The 22,182-nt window shown below is 43.3% G+C and overlaps 1 protein-coding gene across 1 annotated transcript in view; it reads right to left on the reverse strand.

Moving 5' to 3' along the window:
- LOC125767738 (homeotic protein distal-less) overlaps positions 1-22,182 on the reverse strand; it is a 53,017-nt gene that overhangs the window by 27,452 nt on the left and 3,383 nt on the right. Inside the window, exons 2-3 of the mRNA XM_049434593.1 lie at positions 18,536-18,711; positions 12,470-12,648 (exon numbers count right to left, since the gene is read on the reverse strand). Of these exons, the coding sequence (XP_049290550.1) occupies positions 12,470-12,648; positions 18,536-18,711 (355 nt within the window). The remainder of the gene's footprint in view (positions 1-12,469; positions 12,649-18,535; positions 18,712-22,182) is intronic.

A 22,182-nucleotide genomic window follows, 5' to 3' on the forward strand; every position in this document is an offset into this window, starting at 1 on the left:
AACCGCCCCAAGTTTCTGACCGTGTTCTTCAATACTTCGAAATACATGCATGAGTGTGTGTGTGAATAAATGTTGTGCCCCTTGTACCGCCCCAAGGAGAAAAGTCCTCCGCCCTGGCACCGAGAGAACCGAGAAACACGGATAACGTGTACCGGGAAAAGAAGCTGAGCTCTTTTCGCACACCGCCAATTCTCAATATTTCTTGGTTCTTTAAGCTCCGCTTAACGACATTGCATCCCCGAAAGTGGAAAAGCCGCCAAAAAGGGCAACCGAGAAAGCGAAACCAGAATGGTTCCGTTGGTTTAGAAAATTCTCCGAACCGAACATCTCTTGGTTTCTGCAGGCTGTGTCCACATCTACATCTTCGGCCTTGAAGCTGGAAGATTAAGCTTTGAATGGGCTTGCTAGAACACTTTTGCTAAGAATTCGGACTGGTTGCAGATCGAGATCATTTGATCATTGATATAGCCCGGTTAATTCTCGCCCTTTCTACGTCATTTCACCTTAATCGATGACGTCTGTAATAGAAATGTCATCGATTGACACTGCTGGAATTTCATAAATCATTGATGACTTTGTGGCCTATGCCTGTGCGTACACCGTACAGGAGGCACGCTAAATGCCATTTGTTATACTTGTAAATGAAATCAATAAGCTTGTTATGCAAACACATTCAGCGCTACTGGATAATGATCGGCAATTGTCTGGAGATCTACGGACATATCGGGATATGTTAGAGTGATCTTTCAGAACCATTCCATAGTAGCTCATACCGTTCCACAAAACAAAAAATGCAACCTTTCCCAACGCGATTGTAACACACCACCAGTGCCCTCAAACACTCACCAACACGATGTGCCTTAAATCATCAACATCCCTCCCTTCTGACGCGGTGTGCCACGCGGTGCCACCATTCGAAGGTGTGTTTTGTAAGGTTCGGTACACAAAATTCCATAAATCATTGACAGATGAATTTCGTAAGATGGGTACGGTCTCCGCACAAGCGAATCTTCTTCTTTTCTCCTTGCCGATGGCCTTCATTTGTTTCGGCCGTCCATCCGTACCGTGCTTCCCGTATACCACCCAACAACCACCATGACAGCTGGCAAATGGCCAATACGTTTCGGCTCGGCTCGCAAAACACCGTGCCCCATTGCTTTTTTCGACCGCTGAGTGTGTATTTTGTGCCTTTTTTTTTTGTTCTTTAACTGCCTGGTCCAACATTGCTGCGAGGACGCTGCAACGCGTGCGGCGTCCGAAAATGAGCAGATATTTCATGTGCATTATTTGTTTACCTTTAGACTGATGTTGATTGAATGAAGCGCCCCAGCGCCATGCGCGCAGATGGGAGGCCGTCTTATTATGTGTTTTTGTGCTCATTTTTTTCTTGTTACCGCGAGCAAGCCGTTGTAGGTTTTTTTTCTACTTTAGGAACATTACGTATGTTGTTTGATAGCATTGAAATTGCATCTGTGCTGTATGAGGATCACAACTACATAGAAATAAAAATGGCTTAAAAGATCTTCACTGTATCGGATCTACTACAACGACATTCAACTCACTTACTCACTGAAGCTGCCACCAAAAATTCTTCACAAGTCTAAGAAACCAAAGGAGACGACATTGTTTTTAACAAAGTCCAATGAATGAACCAAGAAGATGTCTGCCGATCAAACAGATCGCTCTCCCGATCAGGAGTCAATTCCGTTTACAGCCGAAGCACAATAGTGCTACCCTGTCCAAGTGTTCACGTCCACTTGTCGTCTGCAGGATGCTTCAGGTTTTCGGACCGTCGGGAGTTTCCAAGAATACAACGAATTTCTGCTAACTCATCGTAACCCACCTCGGACAATGAGGTACGCCAGCACCGGCACCATCAAATGTTGATGGTTTCATCAACCAAAAACCACCACAACACCAATCGCCCTGACGCATCGATCGATTCGCCGTAAGCTTCCAAACAAATCGCCGAAACAAACATCTCCAACAACGCACCCCAATGAGGAGTGTTCCAGGGTTTCCAGGATTCCCATCCAAACCTGCACAGGCTCGGAGTGGAGATAATGAAATTAAGCCTACTACATGATTATGATTGACATCCAAATCAAACCTCCTCAACACCCGGACTGGCTACTCGCTGACTCTTCGGTAAAGGCGCGAGATATGTCTTGGGAACAGAAGACATCGCACCCAACGCACCGGACAAGTTAGATGCCGGCTAAACAACAATATGCCTGCCGTCGCTTTACATCGTTCGGTTCCCAGTTTTCGGCTTCGGTTGTTATGCATGTGTTTCAAACGTTGAATAGATGAATGGGACACGTTGGACACCGTGGTCGATGAAAAGCGGGAACAAAAGAAACCACCACAACCACGCTGATGCAAACCGCCTGTGGTGAACATCTTACCTTCCGCTCGCGTCAACCGAAGTGAGAAAAAGGAAATTTAATTAACGTACATTAAACAACAACCAGGCAACAAACACTACGACGGGCCGGAGTTCTTCCATGTGCCTCCTATTCTGTGTTACTGTAACGTTCGCGATCAAGATCGGGGTCTCTTCTCCATCAATGAAGTGAGTATACGCCGACCGAAGCTGATTTGTAACGGTCCTAATCTTGACGCGGAAAAGTTTTGTTTTCTATAGCTCCCCAAAAACCCAAACCGACATGGCGCGGTCGTGGGTTTTGGGTTTTTTGGTTGGACACCGAAACTTCCCACTGCTCGCCACAGGGGTTAGTTTGAAGGAAAAACTCTCAGCCCAGCAGGCCCGATTGACAGCTTCGATTGGTTGTGGTGTGTCTAATGCTTTCGTAGGAGCCCGTTTCGTGTCGGAACTTAACGGAAGGCCTAGTGTTCTCCCGATTTGCTTCGCCCAACTTTGTGTTGTTGCTTTTCGGAAACAAAAGCAAAAGACAAAGGGTGAAGATCATTACTCAAGTCAATGATGTAATAGCGATGAGTTGAAGTGCTTCTGTTTTGCTGTCCTCTTGTGATCATTTTTTATATATAAGCAACCATTCGTTTCTAGTACCCGGGAGGATATTTATGAAACACTTCGTGTAGATATTAATTGCATTTTCCTACAACTTCTAGCATATTGGACAACTGTCTCCTTTCAACCATTATAAACTCTGGCTCACTTACGGTCGTACCACACTCGATCAACGATGCGTTTATAATTTGTGGGTAAATTGATTTCGTCCTAGTAAGTAACCGGGTACTTCATCCAGCCAGCCAGAATGCGTTACTAACCTGTATCGAGTAGAAAGAAGCGAGAAAAGAATGTTTTAAAAATTGGTTCAATAGCATGCCACTTAAGGGCGATCCGAAGCGTACCAGTGGGCGATTAATATGCTAATGCAAAGTGTGTATATAAATGAGTTAATTAGACAACCTACGAGCACGCCTGGTAAATCCGGATTGACCGGGCTTATATTTATAGATTGCCTCGGGAAGCGATCAGACACATCCCAAACCCCCGGGGCTTCCCTGCCCCAAAACACTTTGGCCGCAAGCCTGCCGCCGTACAGCACACAGCGCAACGCATATGTCAATTATTGTGTTCTAGTTTACGGCCCATGCCTAGCCATCTTTCGCTAGCATTTTGTCCTGACCATCATGCACCCGTCTGCATGTCTCTAAACGGCACTTCCGGTACGTGCGTTCGTACACGCTGCCAGAGATGCAACCAGAACGCACCAGAACCAAAACCGAGAGCCCGTAAATCATAACGGCTACGGGCTAATTAAATTTATTACAGCTCAATTGTTGACCCGAACGGCCAACGAAGTGGTACCGCCACTAGCCGTTGGGGTCACCCGTAATGCTTCACTCCATTCTCGTTCAGAATTTGCCACACACTGTGTATGTGTTTTCGAGTTGTGGAACGCACTTTACTTGATCTTGTGCGTTCGCGATCGATCCGGGGTAACCCTTTCTTCGTTTCATTTAACGTTTTATGTCTGCTTTCAAAAACCCACGAGCTGTGCGGATGTATTAGCACCCGTACGGTTGCTGTTATGACCGGGGGTTCGCATCGGGAAGGGTCACAGTAATTGAATACAATTGACTTTTATCGATTTATCGGACCGTGCGCTAAACGAGGGTGGATAATTTATTTGATACGATCCCTTTTTTTTTCTTTCGTGTACGATTTGCATTCGAGCGGAAAAAAATGCTGATCAATCGATAAGAATGCATCGATGGGGGAGCGCTTGTAAAAAAGAAATAAAGTTATCAAACGAGTTAAAGTTGTATTTTAAAACGCTAAAACCATCCTTTCTTCTTCATAACATGTTTCGATTTGAGCAGAATAGTTGTGCAAACAAACGTGCCACAAAGGTTTCCTAATGTGTTTTGTATTGATTCCAACCGAAATGCCCCAAATTCTAGCTCCCCTGGCTTTTGTTCCATCCCATCGGTCGCCAAAACGTGTGCCACAAAATATTTCACCTCTTGGCGCCAGGAAGGATTTTAATGAGCTTTGTTCCGCTGGTATATATCCGCCGTAACGTCAAAGGAGTTCCGAGCCCTTTTTCTGGATAGGTATTCTTCCTTTCAACCCGGCGGCAGGTGGGTTCCCTCATAAAATCGGACTAATTTGTTTCGATTATCTTCTGTCCGCGGTCTGCCATCGTTTCGGACATTTCGGCTCGGTTTCGTTTGAGCGTTAGAGCGAACGCGAGGCAAAAAAAAGGCTCCGTGAGCTTTTTAAAACACACCACGAGTCTCCTTTGCGCGAGGTCTTGTTTTGTCGGGACCTTATGTTGGGATCGGTAATCGCATTCCCTGCTGTGCGTTGTTGATCCATTAGCTAACACAGCGCGAAAGACGTTACCGACGCCTGTGAACCTGTGTTGAGGGCACCTTCTGTCGTGCCGTTGCATACGTTATTAGCCCAGCAGGAGGTCACACGAGCCAGAAGGTTGTGTTGGCTTTTTTTTCTTTCGGCTCTCATTGGATCCGTATCGGTTGGTAGTGGTAAATCACATCATCTGGCCGTTTGGTTCACGGTATACAAAAAAAGGGAACCTCACACAAAATGACCTGGGATGCTGATGCCGATCATTAAACGGAAGTCGTAAAAATAACAAGGATTATATTTTCCTTCCTTATACAAACGCTGCTGTAGGTTTTCGGGGAGCCAATATGGACATAGTTTACAAAGCGAATACTTCAAAGCATTTTGCCAGCTCTACGAAACCTTGCACAATGTCCGTGCTCGGGCACGGCTTCGATCGTGTGAACTTTTGCAATGATTCAGCACCCAGAACTGCATGAGAACTTTGGCATGAAGAAAGATTCTGACAGACAACTGGAAGAATGAACACGAAATAATCAGACAACCCGGCCTGATTGGTACACCTCCGTTTAGCAAATGCGAAAGAACTGACCAGCAGGTAACTGCGTCACAAAGGCGCTGTGTCATTCGAACTAGTGAACACCCGCTTAAAATGGACCGCTTTTATAATGCTTCTGATTAACGTCACAAGGGCGACTCAAATATCTATATTGCCGCGCTAGAATACCACCAGTAGTCGCGTAGTATTCACCCTTCCTTATCACAGAAGCGATGCGCTCAAAATCAACCGCTGCCGATGAGTCTAATTACAGATTTAACCCTAAACCAATTAGGTCCTGCCCTGGTCCTGCCGATGTTTCGGCACAGTAACATCATTAGCAAAACCCATCGTAGCATCATGTTCCAAGCGACCCACGAAGTTGACACCGGTTTCGAATATCGGTTCCGCGTTAGATAGGGCGCTATAGGAGACCTGAGTCCTGTTCTTCGTGTTGACCAGGCACGCCGGTAAAAATTCCCATCCTAATTAGTTGAAAAATTGTTCCAATTTCACCCCCAATCAAGCGGACTTTAAAATGGTTGTAGCACGGTTAACGTAATATTTTCAAATAACAAAAAAGGGGATGAAGAGGATCCCCGACAGGAATTGAATTGAGATGACTCAGCGCAACAGGTTTTCCATTGTAGAAGGATTATGAAAACATATGCTCACGATTAAGTTACAGCCCAGTTACAGCTCAGGCACCCTACCCGTTTTTTGGTTGGTAGAGTCTGCAACCTGATGAAGTATGGTTGTCTTCCGAATCGAATCGAGTGGGTTTTTGGGAAGGGTTCCAACCTTTTCCCCATGAATGCAGCCATGGGTGAGGGATGTCTGTGATGCGTCCGTAGTTTTATTGTAAACGCTAACGCTCCCGAACCCTTCCCCAAAAGAAACCATCGCTGGATGGCTCGAGACAGGATAAATTACAATCGATAAACCATCAACAAACTGAATTGATTGACTACTGCCAGCAGCACAAGCACCAGCAGCCTTGATGTTTCGATGTCAAGAGAGTGACCATAAACCATGGAACCAATGTTTGCCACGATCGTTGCCGCGATCGTGTCTCGCGTCATCTTAGTTTAAGGCATTTTGGCGAAGTCTCGTCACTCGAACGTAAACGAACGAGAAGATGTACGCACTCAACAGTGACCGATGGACCATCTATTGGAAACTATCGGAACCGGCTCCTGAGGGTAAAGCAGTACATGTCTAAGAAAACGACAACATCGAGGAGTACTGCAGAGAAAGAAATGAGAGAGAGAAAAAAACAGCAACACACCACAATAATTGAAGCAATTATATTCGATGATAAATTGATTTTTCAACAGTTTCCGAACGACGCGAACTGTGTTGCGTCAAGTATGTGTATCCCGCCTTGCCTACTTCGGCTTATCCGGATGCCACATTGTGCTGTCCGTGAGGGAAGCTGTCAGTTTGCGCTCCGACCGGCTAGCAATGTGCACACACGAATCCAGGGATACGGATTGTCTACCCAAACACAAGTCTGACTCACGGTTGTCTTGTACTGCCATTGACTTTGAGGCAGCATGTTAGGTCAGGTTGCCTGGTTGAGGATGAGGTTTTTTTTCCAATACAACTAGCTTGACATATTGCAGATTTACACAGTACACAGAATCTGATGAGTTATTTGCTTAGTAAGGCGCAATGACTAAGCGAAATGGAGTACTGGTGGAAGTATTTGGTTTGTTTGTTCCAGTAAAAAGTACTGCTACTGTTTGGAATGGAAAATCTGCTACTTCTAGGTATGAGTAAGTTCCTGGAAGCAATGCCTAGAAGGTCGTCTAATGCATCAGTTTCAGCGTAAGCAATGTCCAACGACATTTGAAATGTTTGGAATGTGAGTGATTGTCTGGGGAAATTCCTTTTAGATCGATTTCCAGCAATACATTGATGATGAATCAAATGGAACTTGCATCACTGGTTGATGAGGAGAGACTTTGAAAATAAACGCTTATGAAACTACATTTTTTCCGAAATAAAATGCCAATATAGAGAACTATGAAATAGTACTAAATATAAAACATTCATCGTAACAACCTAATAAATTGCCAACAGCTCCATTATGCCATCTTTGTACGCGTGTTCACACACACAATTAATCATGCACATTCCGTGCGCGTTGTAAAAGTGTCACCAGAAAGTGTCTTGTACGGAGTTGTCACTTGCATGCGCCGCACCTGCCAAACCGAAACGAAACAAAAGTGCGACCATACGGGTTATAGTGGTAGTTGCTGCTAATTGAAACGATAATCGCCAGCCAGCAATTACAAGCAATAAAGCAGCAGTAGTAAAGAAAAATAATAAAACATAAATAAATAAAAAAAAATGCTACACCCGAGTAGATACATCATACGGACAGGTGGACGTGCGAGACTGTTTTATGAGTTGTAACGAAGTGCCACACCTTCTCGCGCCTTCTTCTGTTTCCCTGTGCACCGAACCAACAGCGTACGGAACCAAATTAGTCTACATTTTTGGGCAGGATGAAAAAAAAACACCCTCCATCACCGATCCATGCGCTTCGGATTGCAATTATTCCGCCGTCCCAATTGCAACCTGTTGTAGCAGTATAGATGAAAGCTTATTGGCAATTGGGAACGACGAACCCCGGGCTGGGGACAATTTTCCGGTTGCAAATTGAATTATAATTTGCTTCCGAACAACTGGCCGGCGTGAATAATTTACTCGATTGACAATGGATGGTCAACGGTAAGTACTCGGCGTGGTTGTTTCATGTCCACCCGGAACGCTACAATTTCCCATCTGGCCCCATCCACCGCGTAGAAGAAAGTGTGCGATTTGCTTGGGTACCGAAAGGGGATTAGTTGGTTCGTTGAACATGTCTCACCCCTTCCGAACGTGACATAAGTGCTAATTTGTCACTTTTTGCACCCATTTCGATCCTCCGCCCCCCGTTCGATCCTGTGTGCGGTGGGGAACAAAAAACGCGGGAACTAGTTTCCCATTAATCTTCGATCGGTGGCCCGATCCATTATTCGGTAGGCAAAAGAGGCAAATGATAACTTCTAATGTCGACACTTCAACACCGATGTGGTTGGACACCTAATCAATAGGTTTTAAAACCCCCAACAAGGGTATGGGTATGCATGTGTGTACGTTTTCTTCCTACACGGCGTTCCACGGTGTCTGCCAAGATCACAAACAATTGCTCCACAAGATCGATTCGCCCTGTTCCAAAGTGATGACGAGTGATGGTGATGTTTGAACGAGCGGTAATTGTAATGATCGTAATTGTAGGAGCAGCTTTTTTTTTGTTGCTATTTGCTTGCCTAGTGGCACCCACATTTCAGCACCTTTAGGTGTTTGTATGTTTTGCGATATCATTACTCCGGATAGGTTGGTTGGACTTTTGGTGAACCCTAGACAAAAGATGCTTTACAGAGAGAAAGAGAGAGTGATGATGGTGGAGTTTGGCATGGAGTTGCCTACAATTATAGTCATATCTAATTATTGGTAGTGTTGAAAGGAGTGTATCTCTTTTTTTGCTACTAATACTGAGTTCAGATAGGAGATCGTTTGCTCTATTTGAATCAAGTGTACTGACAGAGATCGTTAGTCCGTTAGTGAAATTATTGAAGAAATATTATTCAATTTGTTTCCCTTGCTAATAAACAATACCAAATCCTGACATCCGAATATGTCACTCGTCTTAAACGACTTCCCAAAAGCCACCCAGAAATTTAAACCACAAAATGGCGATCTACAATACAATGGAACGATAAATAATATTGTCAACAAGCGCAGCACTTTTACTACACAAAGACGCACACATCGTTTGCATTCTCGTATTTAGAAAGACAACATCGAGTCAGCGTGTCACTGAGTGGGACGACCACTCGGAACCGATTCGATCCGATGAGATTCTCACCCTTCCTGTCTGACCGGGTTGTGCCACAGACATATTATGGGGATGGGGGGTTTTGTATCGACCATTAATTTAAATTAATTTAACCCCTTTTCTTTTGCTTCGTCGGAACGGAATCCGTACCGTGATGCGTAGGCGCAATACATCGCAGCACTCCTCCACAGTCGGTTCAGGAAAACAGATATTCCGGGAGGATCTCAGTAAATGTGACAACCGTGAGCGGTACCCCGTGCCCAAAATGCAGCAAGCAAATGCTTGACGTGGAGAAGGATGGAGAAATTAGAGCTCCCACCTTCGCTACTGGGGCGGATCGGATGAGGCCTACCGGACAATTGACGGCGATGTTAGACAGCGAGTATCATAAATTATCCACGAACGCACTGACACGATACGGCACATTTGTCATGGCACTTCAGGGGAGGTTAAATAGGGTACGCTACTGGCAACTACTTGCTAGAACCCCAACGGGTTCCGAAAAACCTAAACAGGAAGTGCTATCAATAAAAGAGGTGCGTTGGTCCTTGCGTTTTTTTGTGTCCTTTGTGACTAAAAGACAGAAGAATAATAAAGGAGCGTTTTTGTGTGAGGAAGTCAAGGAAGATAACATAATCGTTTTGGTAGGGCTTTATCTAGGGACAATAAAGAAGCTATTGGTTAGGAATAGTTAAAATGCTTCTAGTTCATCTAGAATGCTGCTCCATCGATAGGAACATGTCAACACTCGAACCAACCATCGTAAACGCTACGAGTAAAAGCATGTTCCTTTGTAACTTTGACAGCGATCGTGTACTTCGAAACCAATGCTCCAATAGTGTACAGAAAACCCAAACTTACGAAACAATACTTTCTTGTGATGATGATTATTCAAATTTCGAAACCACCTCCAGTGTTTTGTTTCATTGTATCTTGTTTTTTGTTAGTTTGTTTCTACCGTTGTTACTACTGCTGCTGATGATGATCACGTTGAGGAAGATGATGTATCCAGTTTTGCTCGCAGTTACCCCTACGGTCGCACACTCACTCACTATGACCCACCCGTACAGGCTTGTTTGTTATGCTTGCTTGTCTTATCGAAACTTCATTGGCAACGCATAACTCGTTCCGTTCGGCGGGTGCCTGCCCGCGAAGGAGACGACTGTTTGTCCTGTACAGCGTGCACGGTGCTGCAGGGTTTGGGGCAAGATGTCGGAAGTCGGGTGGAGGGGGCCAGTTAGCGTCAGCGGGCGGACACGTCTTCTTTTGTTTTCAATTCGAATTTATTGATAGTGGGCGGGCAGGTTGCGTTAATTCAATTTGCTCTTACCCACTACTACTACTGACGTACTGACGAGAACAGGGGATGAAAACAGCCGTAGGAGAGAAGCGAAGAAGAGGAAGAAAAAAATACACACTCACGTACACAAAACACGAGAAAACAATTCTTTTGGTAGGTTTTATATACAAGGAGAACTCGATGGTTCTCTTGTCCGTTGTCAAAAGCTTGAGGCGGAGGTAAAAACAAACCACAAACAAGCCCCAAAATAATAGAGTTTTGGAAGGCCCTAAAAGACAGGGGCTTGTTGCATCTCCCGGTTTGCTTTTTTGGGTTTCAACCAAAACTTCGTGTTTCAAGGCAATTGTGGTAATCAAAAAAAACGGAGGAAAAATTCCACCTGTGACAGTGAGTTTTGGAGCTGCCTACAAACCACAAAAAAACACCCCCGAAACTATTCCCTAAGGTGGAAAAGTACCTTGATAACAAAGTTTTCCGGTTCTACTCTTTTTCGTACGCTTTCCAGAATGGAAAATCGGGTTAATGTTGCATTATTTACGGAATGAAAGTCAGCTCCCTGTGCCAGTCGTTTGTTTGTGTCTGACGTTGTACAAGACACCTTGGAGTGAGATTGAAGAATTCCAAGCCCACCATAGGGTGGCTTCGCTACAAGTCTCCATGCTGTCTGTCATTTGAAGTGAAACGAGCAAACGATTGGGTCGATTGGTTTTTCAAAATCGATTGCCATACCACCGGGCACTGCACCGGGAAGGCTAAAAGGCAATCAATTCCCCATATCCCCATCGGAGGCCTTCCTTTGTTTGTTTGAACCACTGCATGTGATTCTCCGCCCCTTGTGCATGGGTGCAAATGTTTTCACCCCGGAAACGAACCACCAGGCCAAGGGAAACAGTTTGAACCTCTCCAGCCATCGAGAAGCGGGCTGGCATCAAATAGGGTTCGTTTTTCCTTTGCCCGGACGTCCACGATGTTGTCAATCAAGTGGAGAGGTCATACCGACAGGGGTTCCTAGTCGTTGGGAAATCCAAGAAGTTTATTGGAATCGGTGCTAATCGGGGGCAAAACCTCCACGGCCGACCTTACTCCCCTTTTCCACCCACAGACAGACAGACCGGTTCCGGTATCCGGCAAATAAAAATATTCCACTGTGGAATATCTTTCTATCCTTTTTTTTCATAGTCAGGAAAGAAAAAGTCTTCACCATTCCCAAGTCGACAGCGTGACACGTTACGAGGGTTTTTTTCTATTTTAGTTCACTTTAGTCCGATATTAGGTTGATTGTTTTCCTTTGTATTTTTGTGTTTTTTTTTTTTTTTGGTCAACCATTTTCTTCCACCCCCTGGGGAGAGATGGCAAATCATGGGAAAGCTGCCGAATTTTTCCTTGTTGGTGTGAAGAGCTCGGCTGGGGTTTGCCAAATAATATAATCAACCCCGTCAGATAAGGCATCCCCACCACTCCAGCTCATGGTTGTCCCGATTGTAGCGTGAATGGTAAAACTTTTGACGCTATGTGTTGCCGCTTGTCGCAAATTAGCCATTATTATGTCGATATCGATGTTTTTTTTTTTATTGAGGGTAGGTCGACGGTCGAGCGGCACAGAGCGCTGTGTGTTTCCGGTTCGGTAATTCGGCTAACAAATCTAATAAAGAAATTTGGCCACAAGCACCCCGTAAGCCCCCTTCATTATTTTTGAATGTCATTCAGCAAGCAAACCAACAATAGTAAAATGAAGAAAGAAAAACCTAATTAAAATCCAATTTCTGACATCGATCGAACTGTACCGAAGGATGGCCAACGAATTGGATGTCTGGGCGCAACGTTTTCCGAGTGAAACTATGCCACCTGCCGTGGTGGATGGCGCTTGGGTTTGGTTTGATATGTGCTATCAGGGTAAAATCAGGAATAAGAAAGAAAAACTACATTGCCTACACTTACCTGTGTCTGCGTCAGCCCGAGGCTGGCGGCGAGCTCGGCTCGCTCCGGTAGCGCAAGGTACTGTGTTCGCTGAAATCTTCGGTTGAGCTGCTGTAGCTGCAGGGAGCTGTAGATGGTGCGCGGTTTTCGCATCTTCTTGCCCTTGCCATTTACCCGCAGACCGGTGTCTTCTAATTTATCTAGCAGGAAATGCGCGTCACCGTCGGCGTTCGGCGCGGACGCATTCACGTGCAGCGCGGTCGTCGGTGAGGGTGGTGGTGGCGGATACGGGGAAAAACCGGTAGTTGGAGAGAGAAGAGAAAACAGAAGATCGATTGCAGATGATGAAAATTGAAATACACACTATCAACCGGAGAGGAAGATGGTAACCGACCAAACCTGGTAGCTGGTGGCGAAAGTACCAGGAGTAAGGATAACGAAGGACGTCCATACGGCGTCGTCTGTCTGTGTCATATACCTACCTACCAGGCGTGAGTGCGTGCTACCAGCCCCCTGAGATGGTTACAAAAACGAACCGATAATGATTTCATTAACACCACGTCCGGACACCACTAACTTTCATGGTGGTGTCTGACCATTTGGAAGATACTTGTCTTAAGTATGGAGCAACATTCACCGCCCTATAGCTAACGGAGGAGTAACCAACAATGTTTGGACGAGTACCCACTCAGTAAAACTATCGATCAAACAGAGATTGGGATATGAGTGGTGTCCCTTCATGACCCCGATTGAAGGGCCCGCGTGTATTATGCGTGTCAAAGAAAGTGCAAAACTTCATTTGCATTTGCGTCCTGTTTTGTGTCTCACGATACGCGGCATAAACCGGCGTAGTGGCGCCCCTGCTGGAAGGGAACATTTGTTTGGACGAACATTGGAAGTTGGAAGAAAAATTGATTTAGAAAACTGGAAAACAAAACGGTCTGTTCTCTAAAGGAGAAACTTTCCAACTTGTACTTCCTACCATGGCCATGGCTGAAATGCTAGCGAAACGGTTCAAATGCAACATTGTTGCAGTTTGTTTGTTGCAAGGAAATTGTGTGTTTTTTGGGGCTCTTTTTTTTTTGTTCTACACAACCTGAAATATTTCCCTTGCTTGCTGATAGATGTCGCTAGTAGTTTGTAATTTTGACATTTACTGACACGAATAGTAGTTTTTTTTGTTAAATTTTGTCCAAAATCAGTCATTTTAATTGCACCAAAGAGATAAAAAAACTAAACTTTCGCATTATACACTTTTGTCACTATACGAAAATCAATCTTGTAACAGCTCGCCATCAACACTTACTCAAGAGCAAGAGTGCATTTTGAGCAGCAGCAGCAGAAGCATAAAAAACACGAAAAGTTGTATGTGTATATCCAGTATACATTAAACGCGTTTGCCGTATTTAATCAAAAATGTTAATTTATGTGTGCCAACATACTTTCTGCACGGCACCCAACCCTCTAGACACACACACACAGGTGGACGAAACGGGAGGGCAGTCGAACGTAAGGGCATTGCGTGTGAGCTTCATTCCATGCGAAACACCCAACAAACACGATGGTGCCTGGGTTTTGGGCTGAAGAAGTACAGAAGCACCTTCGGTGTGTGGTGCGCTACTGTTGTCGTCGGCCACTTGCTACGCTCATACATAAATGGAGCATATTGCTAGCGAACGCTTGCACTTGAGCTCGGTGTGAACAGAGCTCTTTTTCTTTGCCGGGTGACCACCTTCACGATAATGCTTCTCGCGCCGCTTACACACATTTTGCCACACGAGCATGCACTTTAATATTGATAAAAGAAAAGCCATTTTTAGCTGGGATTAAATTTAAATAGGCAGCCACACATAGCACCCTTCTGTAGAAGTCGTTCGTTCGCGTACAGATTCACCAAAACACGTTGATGTAAAATTTTGAAACAAAAAGTTGTAAGAAAAAAGAAGGTAAAAAAACACTTCACAACAATGTTGGTTCCAGTCGAATGCACCCTTCCTGTACGGGTATGTGTGGATGTGGACCTATCGCAAAAATTAACATCCCATCCATCGTCAAACCGTACGCAGAACAGATTGCGTACTGCTTCAATTGTAGCGGCGTGAATGACGACCGCTGCCAAAATCATGACACTGAGGTAAGCTACAAAAGCAACAGCACAAAACAGCGACCAGAAAAAAACCGCTCCCCGATCGTCTAAGGAAGTCCACGTCACAACGGGAGAGTCACAAACTTGCGAGGTTGTGAAAATGCTGCGAATAAATTATTCCGTCCTGCACCGTCCTTTTACGTTCGACGTTGGTGTTTTTTGGGGAGAGCTTTCGGAAGGTACGCGACGGACTGTCTCTGATTCCGGCGCAACTCAAATGTGGCCGCATCATGGGTGCTCCGTATTGTCGCTTTGGTTGTACCCATGGCTGCTTTCATGAGGAATTTCGTGTGCTGACCTCTCCGTCAAAAGGGCCGTTCGGGATACGTGCCGTTTTGGAGTCGTGGGGTTTTTTGGTGGTGCTTTTGTGAAGGAAAATTTCAATTCCATCACGTCATCACGTTGGGCTGTAAAGTTGCTTCACTTGATGTTTTGAGGACGGGGACTCAAAAGGAAAAAGCTCAAGATAGGGATAACTGTTTCAGGAAGAGTCACGTTTGTCAATCAATTTCTAGAAATGGTTTGTAAGATTTACGCGTATTTCTAGTCAGGTGCTTACACAAAAGTTGTTAGAACGCTAAATGAAAATATTTTGGGTGTTTATACTCTCGTTTAAAATCAACGCATAAACTTACCCTTACACGGTATTCACCCGGTGTGAGATATGCTCACCAAAATCCCGCCACACCATCTACGGAAATCATCTCTCGGGAAACAAAGCAAATGTGCAATGCAATGTTTCCCCCCCCGTGCCCTCCAAAGTTATGTCGGTGTCCCTGTCGCATAAATATCGGTCGGTCGGTAATTTTTCGCGAGAAATCCTTGGCTGCTGTTCGGTGCCCTACTTTTACATAAATGGTCCCGCAGCGTTCCTTCACAGTGTGATACGATGCTGCGTAGTTTTTTTTTGTACTTTACGCTGATCGATTGCAACCAATCCTTGGTTGGACATTTTGCGACATTCGTAAGTACCCGAGCAAGTTAGTGGCGAATGATGATAAAACGGGACCAGGACTAACTAACAGTAATCGCAAGTTGAGGAGAGATGTTCGAGCCCTCTTGTTTTGGTAAAACATACAATAACACAGGATTGATTAAAGTATTAATTGAATGTAAAAAGAATTTAATCAAAGGGAGGCATAAAGTCATTCAATTTTTTATTGTTAAGGTCTGAGGAACAACTGATAACAATTTTACAATCTTGACAATTTAAGTCATTCACCTACAAACAAGCATACCCAAAACTCTTCTAAAATCTTTGAATCAAATGATAATTTTCAGAGTTTTTTTAAGACCATGTATTTGTATCTGTTCACCCTTTTTATCAAATTATAAATTTTCTTTTGTTTGAAGAATGACTGGTAAGTTCTAAAATAATATTTTTTCAATAAAGCTGAAACGCCATTGAGTCCATTTTAAGTTGTTAGTAACTCCCATGAAAGATCTACACAAATTTAAATATTTTTTTACTTCTCAAATGAACATACTTTCCTATGAAAACTCTCCCCGTTCAATATTTGAGGTAGTTTTGCTTAAAAAACAAAAATTTCTAGCCTTAAAAAATTAGCCTCAAAAACTCAAAAATCTTCCAGGAAAGAATCTCTCCAGATTTTTTTAAACATTAACATTTTCAAACAAACATTAGATAGATAGAAGGACCAATTTTAACATCAGCTTTCAATTTTTAAATCTAGTCAAATAGAATTCATATTTTGATTCCTTCCATAACCCTTCAAGCAAGATCAGGCAAGAACAGTTTTCTGCGAAGACATTTCCTCGAGTCCTGGAGCCCACACAATTAATCAATCGCAACGGAAAAAGGGATCTTCTCACCCTTTGCATCGATTTGCACACCGGTGATACAATTTCGCTTGCCTCCTGTGCGTCTATTGTTATTTAAATCGGTAACCTTTCCGTATTTTTACCGACGGCCTTCTTCTGCTTCGGAGAACGTGCCATCTACTTTTGTGGCGCCGAGATGGGATTGGCCGGAACATAGAATCGCGCACCGGAAACGCATATATGGAAAGGTGCGTGAGATGCTTGTAGCAATACAACAGGCAAATAACAAAAAAAAACAGTCCTAGGTAAACTAGGTCTAAAGGGACATACAGCTCACAGCTGAAAGCATTCACATTCCGCCAGCCGCCGCCATATCGAACGCAGCGTAATAACGCTAAATGAAAAAAGTGGACCTTATTTCTAAGGTAGCGGAGCAACACTTTTTGGCTGTTGAAGCGGCTTTAGTAATACTGCTGGTCCCGGGGTTTGAGGTCGATTCCCGTAGGGTTTGTATCTCGGGCACCGCCTACCGTTGTGGCAACGGCAGTATGGCAACCCGGACCATCATGGGTACCAACCGGCACCGGAAACCGTATCCGTCCATCCGTCGCTCACGTTGGTTTCAAATTTTTGTACGACGGAAGCGAGGGAGCAACCCAACGAGGCGGCTGCGCTGGACGGTGTTTTATTCATCGGAGCGACACTTTTTATTTCGCTCGCTCGCGTGTACGGTTTTTTTTTATTTATTTCCACACGGAGGGCGGATGTACAATACTGGCTGTTCCGTGGCTACAAAACCGGCGACCCTTTCGTCCATTGATTGTTGAGCCTATGGTTTGGGATTACGTTTCGTTCTTTTTTTCTCTCTCGCTTTACATTTCTTTTTTATTGGAAACATATTTTATTTTTCGTCCAACGCCCTAAGGCCAAAGCTGGCATTGGTAATTTTTGCACGGGGCGCCAAGATTTTCCCTACCTAGTCCGAAGTCCCCCGGTTTTTGTTTTGTTCTTCCCCGAGCAGCACGCGGTTTGGGTCTAATTTAATTTGCACCTTTAGGCTAGTCGGGGAAGGCACACAACCGAACGGGACAAGGTTTGGCACGAGCTCGATTGATGTTGTGTGTGTTTGAATTGTTGCTAAAGCGATAGCGCCATTCGTTTGTGCTTTTGGCACAGTAAAGCCATAATGGTAACGTGTGCTATAGATTTCTTTTATTTGCTTTCTTTGTTCTCGTAAAATGATATGTAGCAATTGATCTTGCATACTGTGTAAAAAAATTATACCAATAATTCCATAAGTATTTTTTCTTTTAATATAAACAAGAAACGTTAAGATTGTTTGTGAACTTTATTTATTATTCTTCTCGAGCGCCACATTAAAAACAGTGATAAAAATCGTTAGACTTAATTTTACGCTCATTACATTTCGGCTTTATTTACCACCATCGAACCGATCAAACAACTGCATTAAAAATGCGTTATTTTCGTTCCGTTTTTCGTTAAATTTGCCGTTTCAATTGCTTTACAACCGGCAGTCGGGAAGACGATCAATTTTGGGGGGCTTTTTTCTTGTTTTGTTTGGCTTACTGATACATATTTCAAAAGCAAACAAGATGTTATATTCTGTTTTTTTCTCTTTCCTTTTTTTTTGTTAAGTCATACGCCATCTGGCGATTTTTCGCAACGACTTATTAATTAATGTGCCATGAATCCCGTAGTGGGTTAAGTGCCATTTTCAAATGTTCTTTTCTGCTTCTAATGAACAAAAAATCTACAACATAAATGAAACTCGTAGAAAAAGGTAACAGCAAATGGGCTGTAAAAAAACTTTTGCACAATCATAATGCATGAAATGCATTAATGCATAATGCTGTCTCACATCTTTACAAAAAAATAAAAACACACACACGTCTTCAATGCGAGACTCAAATGCATTCATTACAATAGAAAAAATAGAAGAAAAAAAATTCACTTTTTTATTGGAATTTGAATGTTAAAGTTGTTTTGTGCTTTTTTTAATCTTATTGTAATACGTCCTTAAGTCCACAGTAAGCCTTAAATTCCATTCTTCACCACTGTTAAGACACTTCATCCTTACTGGTCGGTCCTGCATCACCTTCCTTTCCATACACACGATACATTTTGGCCGGAAAACTTACCATCTTTTGGTGGACTAGCGCAGGGTGGTGCGTAACTGCCTAAATGATACCCAGAGTACGAGTTCTGGTGCATCGGTGGAAACGGATAGCCGAGGGCACCGCGTGGACTCGGAAAACCCGAATCCTGACCGCCCTGTGCGCTAAAATGCTGATAACCGCTCCGGATGCCACCGTACCTAAAAATGGAGGAAAACAAATCGAATTAGATGTGTGTTTAATATTATTTTAAGCAAACAAATTATCTTCCATCAATAATCACTTTAAATTGAGCATGAAAGGAAGAAAATTTTACCATCAATCTTTGATTGCTTTTTAAATTCTTCCTCTTTTGTTTCGCTTCCAAATCAAAATTTTTGGCCTTCGATTTTCGACAGTTTTGGATAAAATTAGCAAGCTAAAAGCACCTACAACAAACACTGCAGTACGGAATAGAAATATTAATCCACCACCATAAATCAACAACAAATTTACAAAACCCATCGACGACCTGGCCCAAAATGGTCCTACCGAAAAGAAAAACAAGACAAACTACCAAAAATTTAAAACCTTCCAAAAAAGTCAATTAGGTCTAATTTTTCAACCAAAAAAAAAACCTGAAAATAAACCACATCAACCATCGATGTAAAACGAAACGTACACGGGATGTAATTTTATGCACGTGTAGTGTGTGCACCGAAAATGCTACCGAGCCTGGTGTTGCCCATTTGTAAGGAAGCCTCCCTCCCCAGAGGCGAAGAAGTTTCGTACGGGTGGCGGCCGAATGGCGCCACCAAATGGAAGGTGCGGAAATGGTGAGAAAATAGTAGCAACACACAAAAAGCCTGCCAGCTTCTTTTTTTTCCTTCAAATTCCCCCTCCCAACCGAACCAACTTTACTGGTCGATTTGTAACACACGCGCACTGTACTTTATTCGGGTACCGTCGGTCCGTGGTAGAAACGATTTGGATTGGATGGAAAATCCCGGACCGCGCTTTTCCAGCATGGCGTCCATCAACGCGGAACGCTCCCACATGTTCAAACAAACGTCTCCAGCGCGCCAGGGTTCGTTGTCTAATACCGTAATACCGATGAAATGATGAAGAAACCGAACGAGAAGAGTGTGAAAGAAAGTAGCAAAAGAAGGAAAACAACAAAAAAACACGAACCGGAAAAGCGTTAGCCGTAGTTTGGGGTGGAAAATATTTTCGGGGGTGAAAATAAGAACAAGCGCGTAAGTGAAGTTTGATGTGGTAGCCATTGCCCATACCCATACCAATGCATCTAGGTCCGATCCGGTTTTGCTCCCCGGTATACGCCAACGCCCGGTACTCGGGCTGAATGAATTAAACAATTTACGTATAATTCAATTTCGGTAGCGAACCTTTAATTTCGATCGACCCATTAGACGCGCTCGCCACCGTCTGGAAGCCTCCTTCCTTTCCCCCCGAACAGACATTTGACTGTCGGAAAAAGAGAGTGTGTGAAAGAGAGAGAGAGAGATAGTCTGGGCATGAAAATTATGCCAGCTGTTGAAAGAAAATATTTAAATAACAATTGTGTAGAGATAGGAAGATTTTTACTTTGCTTTAATGAAAAGTTTAAACATTTTAATCTACACGGAAAAGAGCATTGTTTTAAATATACTTTTCATATACAATCATATAAAATAGATTCCCTCCAAACGAGTGTGTTTAAACTGGTATTATTGAATCTTAAATTAAAGACAAATTAATAAAAATATTTAGGTCTTTTGAATGGTAAAAAAAAACCCTCTGTAATGCATCTCAACTGTAAGTCTACTTGTACCAAGTATAAAGAGTCGAGATTTGAACTCCGACCGGACTACGTGTTTTATTGCCTCGTACTCTACCGATGCAACTATTTAAGCAACCCATCCGGGGTTGCAATAATCGTTAATATAAAGCTATCAACGACAAACCATCATTACTAAGCATTCACTAAATTTTTTTCGTTATATTGCTGCCTTTACCTTCAGCTACAATTGCTCGAACTCATATAAAGTCTTCTCATTAAATTATCAAATTTAAAGCCGTAGTCACCTTTGCTGAAGCGAAAAAGCCCATCAATTGACACAATACTATCACTAACGGATGGAAGGTTAATTATTGAAGATAAAAATAGTTATGCGCGTGTACTTAAACTCGTTTTCGCTATAAAAACAGAGCTATAAAAATTGACCTGGTGCTTCGCAAACACACCACCAAGTGTACCGTTGTGTCTCAATCGGAATGTTCAACCTTCTGTCAAGGAAAATCATCTCGTAAAAACACACACACCCCCGGGGAGGAGCAGACTGATTTGACTATAAATAAATAAATCACAACATACAACCATGTTCAAACCTAAACCCTTCACAAGGGTAATTAACGGAAATGGTTTTGTTGTAAACGGCGTTCCGGTTCGAAATTACACTGCTGTAAAAATCTATCAAAACCAATGCTCAACGCGACCGTATCCGTTGCCTTTGATTGAAGCAACATAAATCAATCCTGCAATTCCTTTAAGCGTTCAGAAGCGACCGAACTGGGAGGACAAATTAGCACAGAACATATTGGGCCCATAAAGGTTGGTTTTGTGTAAACAGAGAACAACAAAACAAAAACACATTTTAACTCCTAGAGCCTCTAGCGGGCACGCGTGTATGTGCCATAAAACTTGGAGCCCGAGGGCGCAAAAGTTAATCATAAAAACATAACGTAAACAATTGCCGCAAAGTACTTTCCGGGCCGGCACGCTGTGGTATAGTAAAACAAACAAAACAACTTCTTCTGGCTTCGAGCCAGGATCCTTGGCGCTTTCGTACGCATATTTTGCTCCACATACATAATATTGTTTTTTTCATTTTGATTTTTTGTTTTACGATGCAGACATTTCCGTCGATTTATGTGTGCTAGCTTTCAGCAATTCGCCTACTTACTAGAGTCTACCGCCAGCTGGTATCCGACAGGGATTCTCAAACATTATATTGATGGTCATAAAAACCGAACACACTGACGAGAATGGTTACTGGTACGGGTGGAAATGGATCGTAAAACTAAAAAAGCTTACTAGTAAAAACAAAAGCGATACATCCCAAAAAAGGGGAACACACCGTTCTCGGAAAAGCTCACCGTGTACCGTTTTCACGATCGCGTAGAATCAATAAACGCGATCGCTTTTTTTGTGCACCGTTCACTATGATGCACTCCACAGAGATGGAACTAGAGATGTGTTACTGTTATTTATTTTTTCTCATTTTTTATTTGCCTTTCATAAAGAGCGTCCAAAACTGGCCACTTCAAAAGCATCCAGATGTTTCATGGTCCCAACATATACCAGCGACCGTGCTACAATTATGCTCACATACGCGGGTAGAAAGAGTTGGCTTTTTTTCGTTTTGTGTTACATTTAATATGTGACCGATGCATCGTTTTGTCGAATTGTTACCGGTACAAGACGCGTGCCCACCATACCCGTGCGTCATTAATCATTATCATTAGCCGGTGCTAATTATCGCTGCACAAATAGCGATGCACCATCACCAAGTGGTACATAGTTTTGCAAAAAAAACCATCTTCCCATTTGCTGAGCTTTGGTAGGTCGTCAGCTACTTTTTCATTCATCTTTTTCGTATTTTATTTCAACAAAACGAGTTACTGTTTTGATC

Source organism: Anopheles funestus, chromosome 3RL (assembly GCF_943734845.2).
Source record: "Anopheles funestus chromosome 3RL, idAnoFuneDA-416_04, whole genome shotgun sequence".
In the NCBI taxonomy this organism is placed as follows: Eukaryota; Metazoa; Arthropoda; class Insecta; order Diptera; family Culicidae; genus Anopheles; species Anopheles funestus.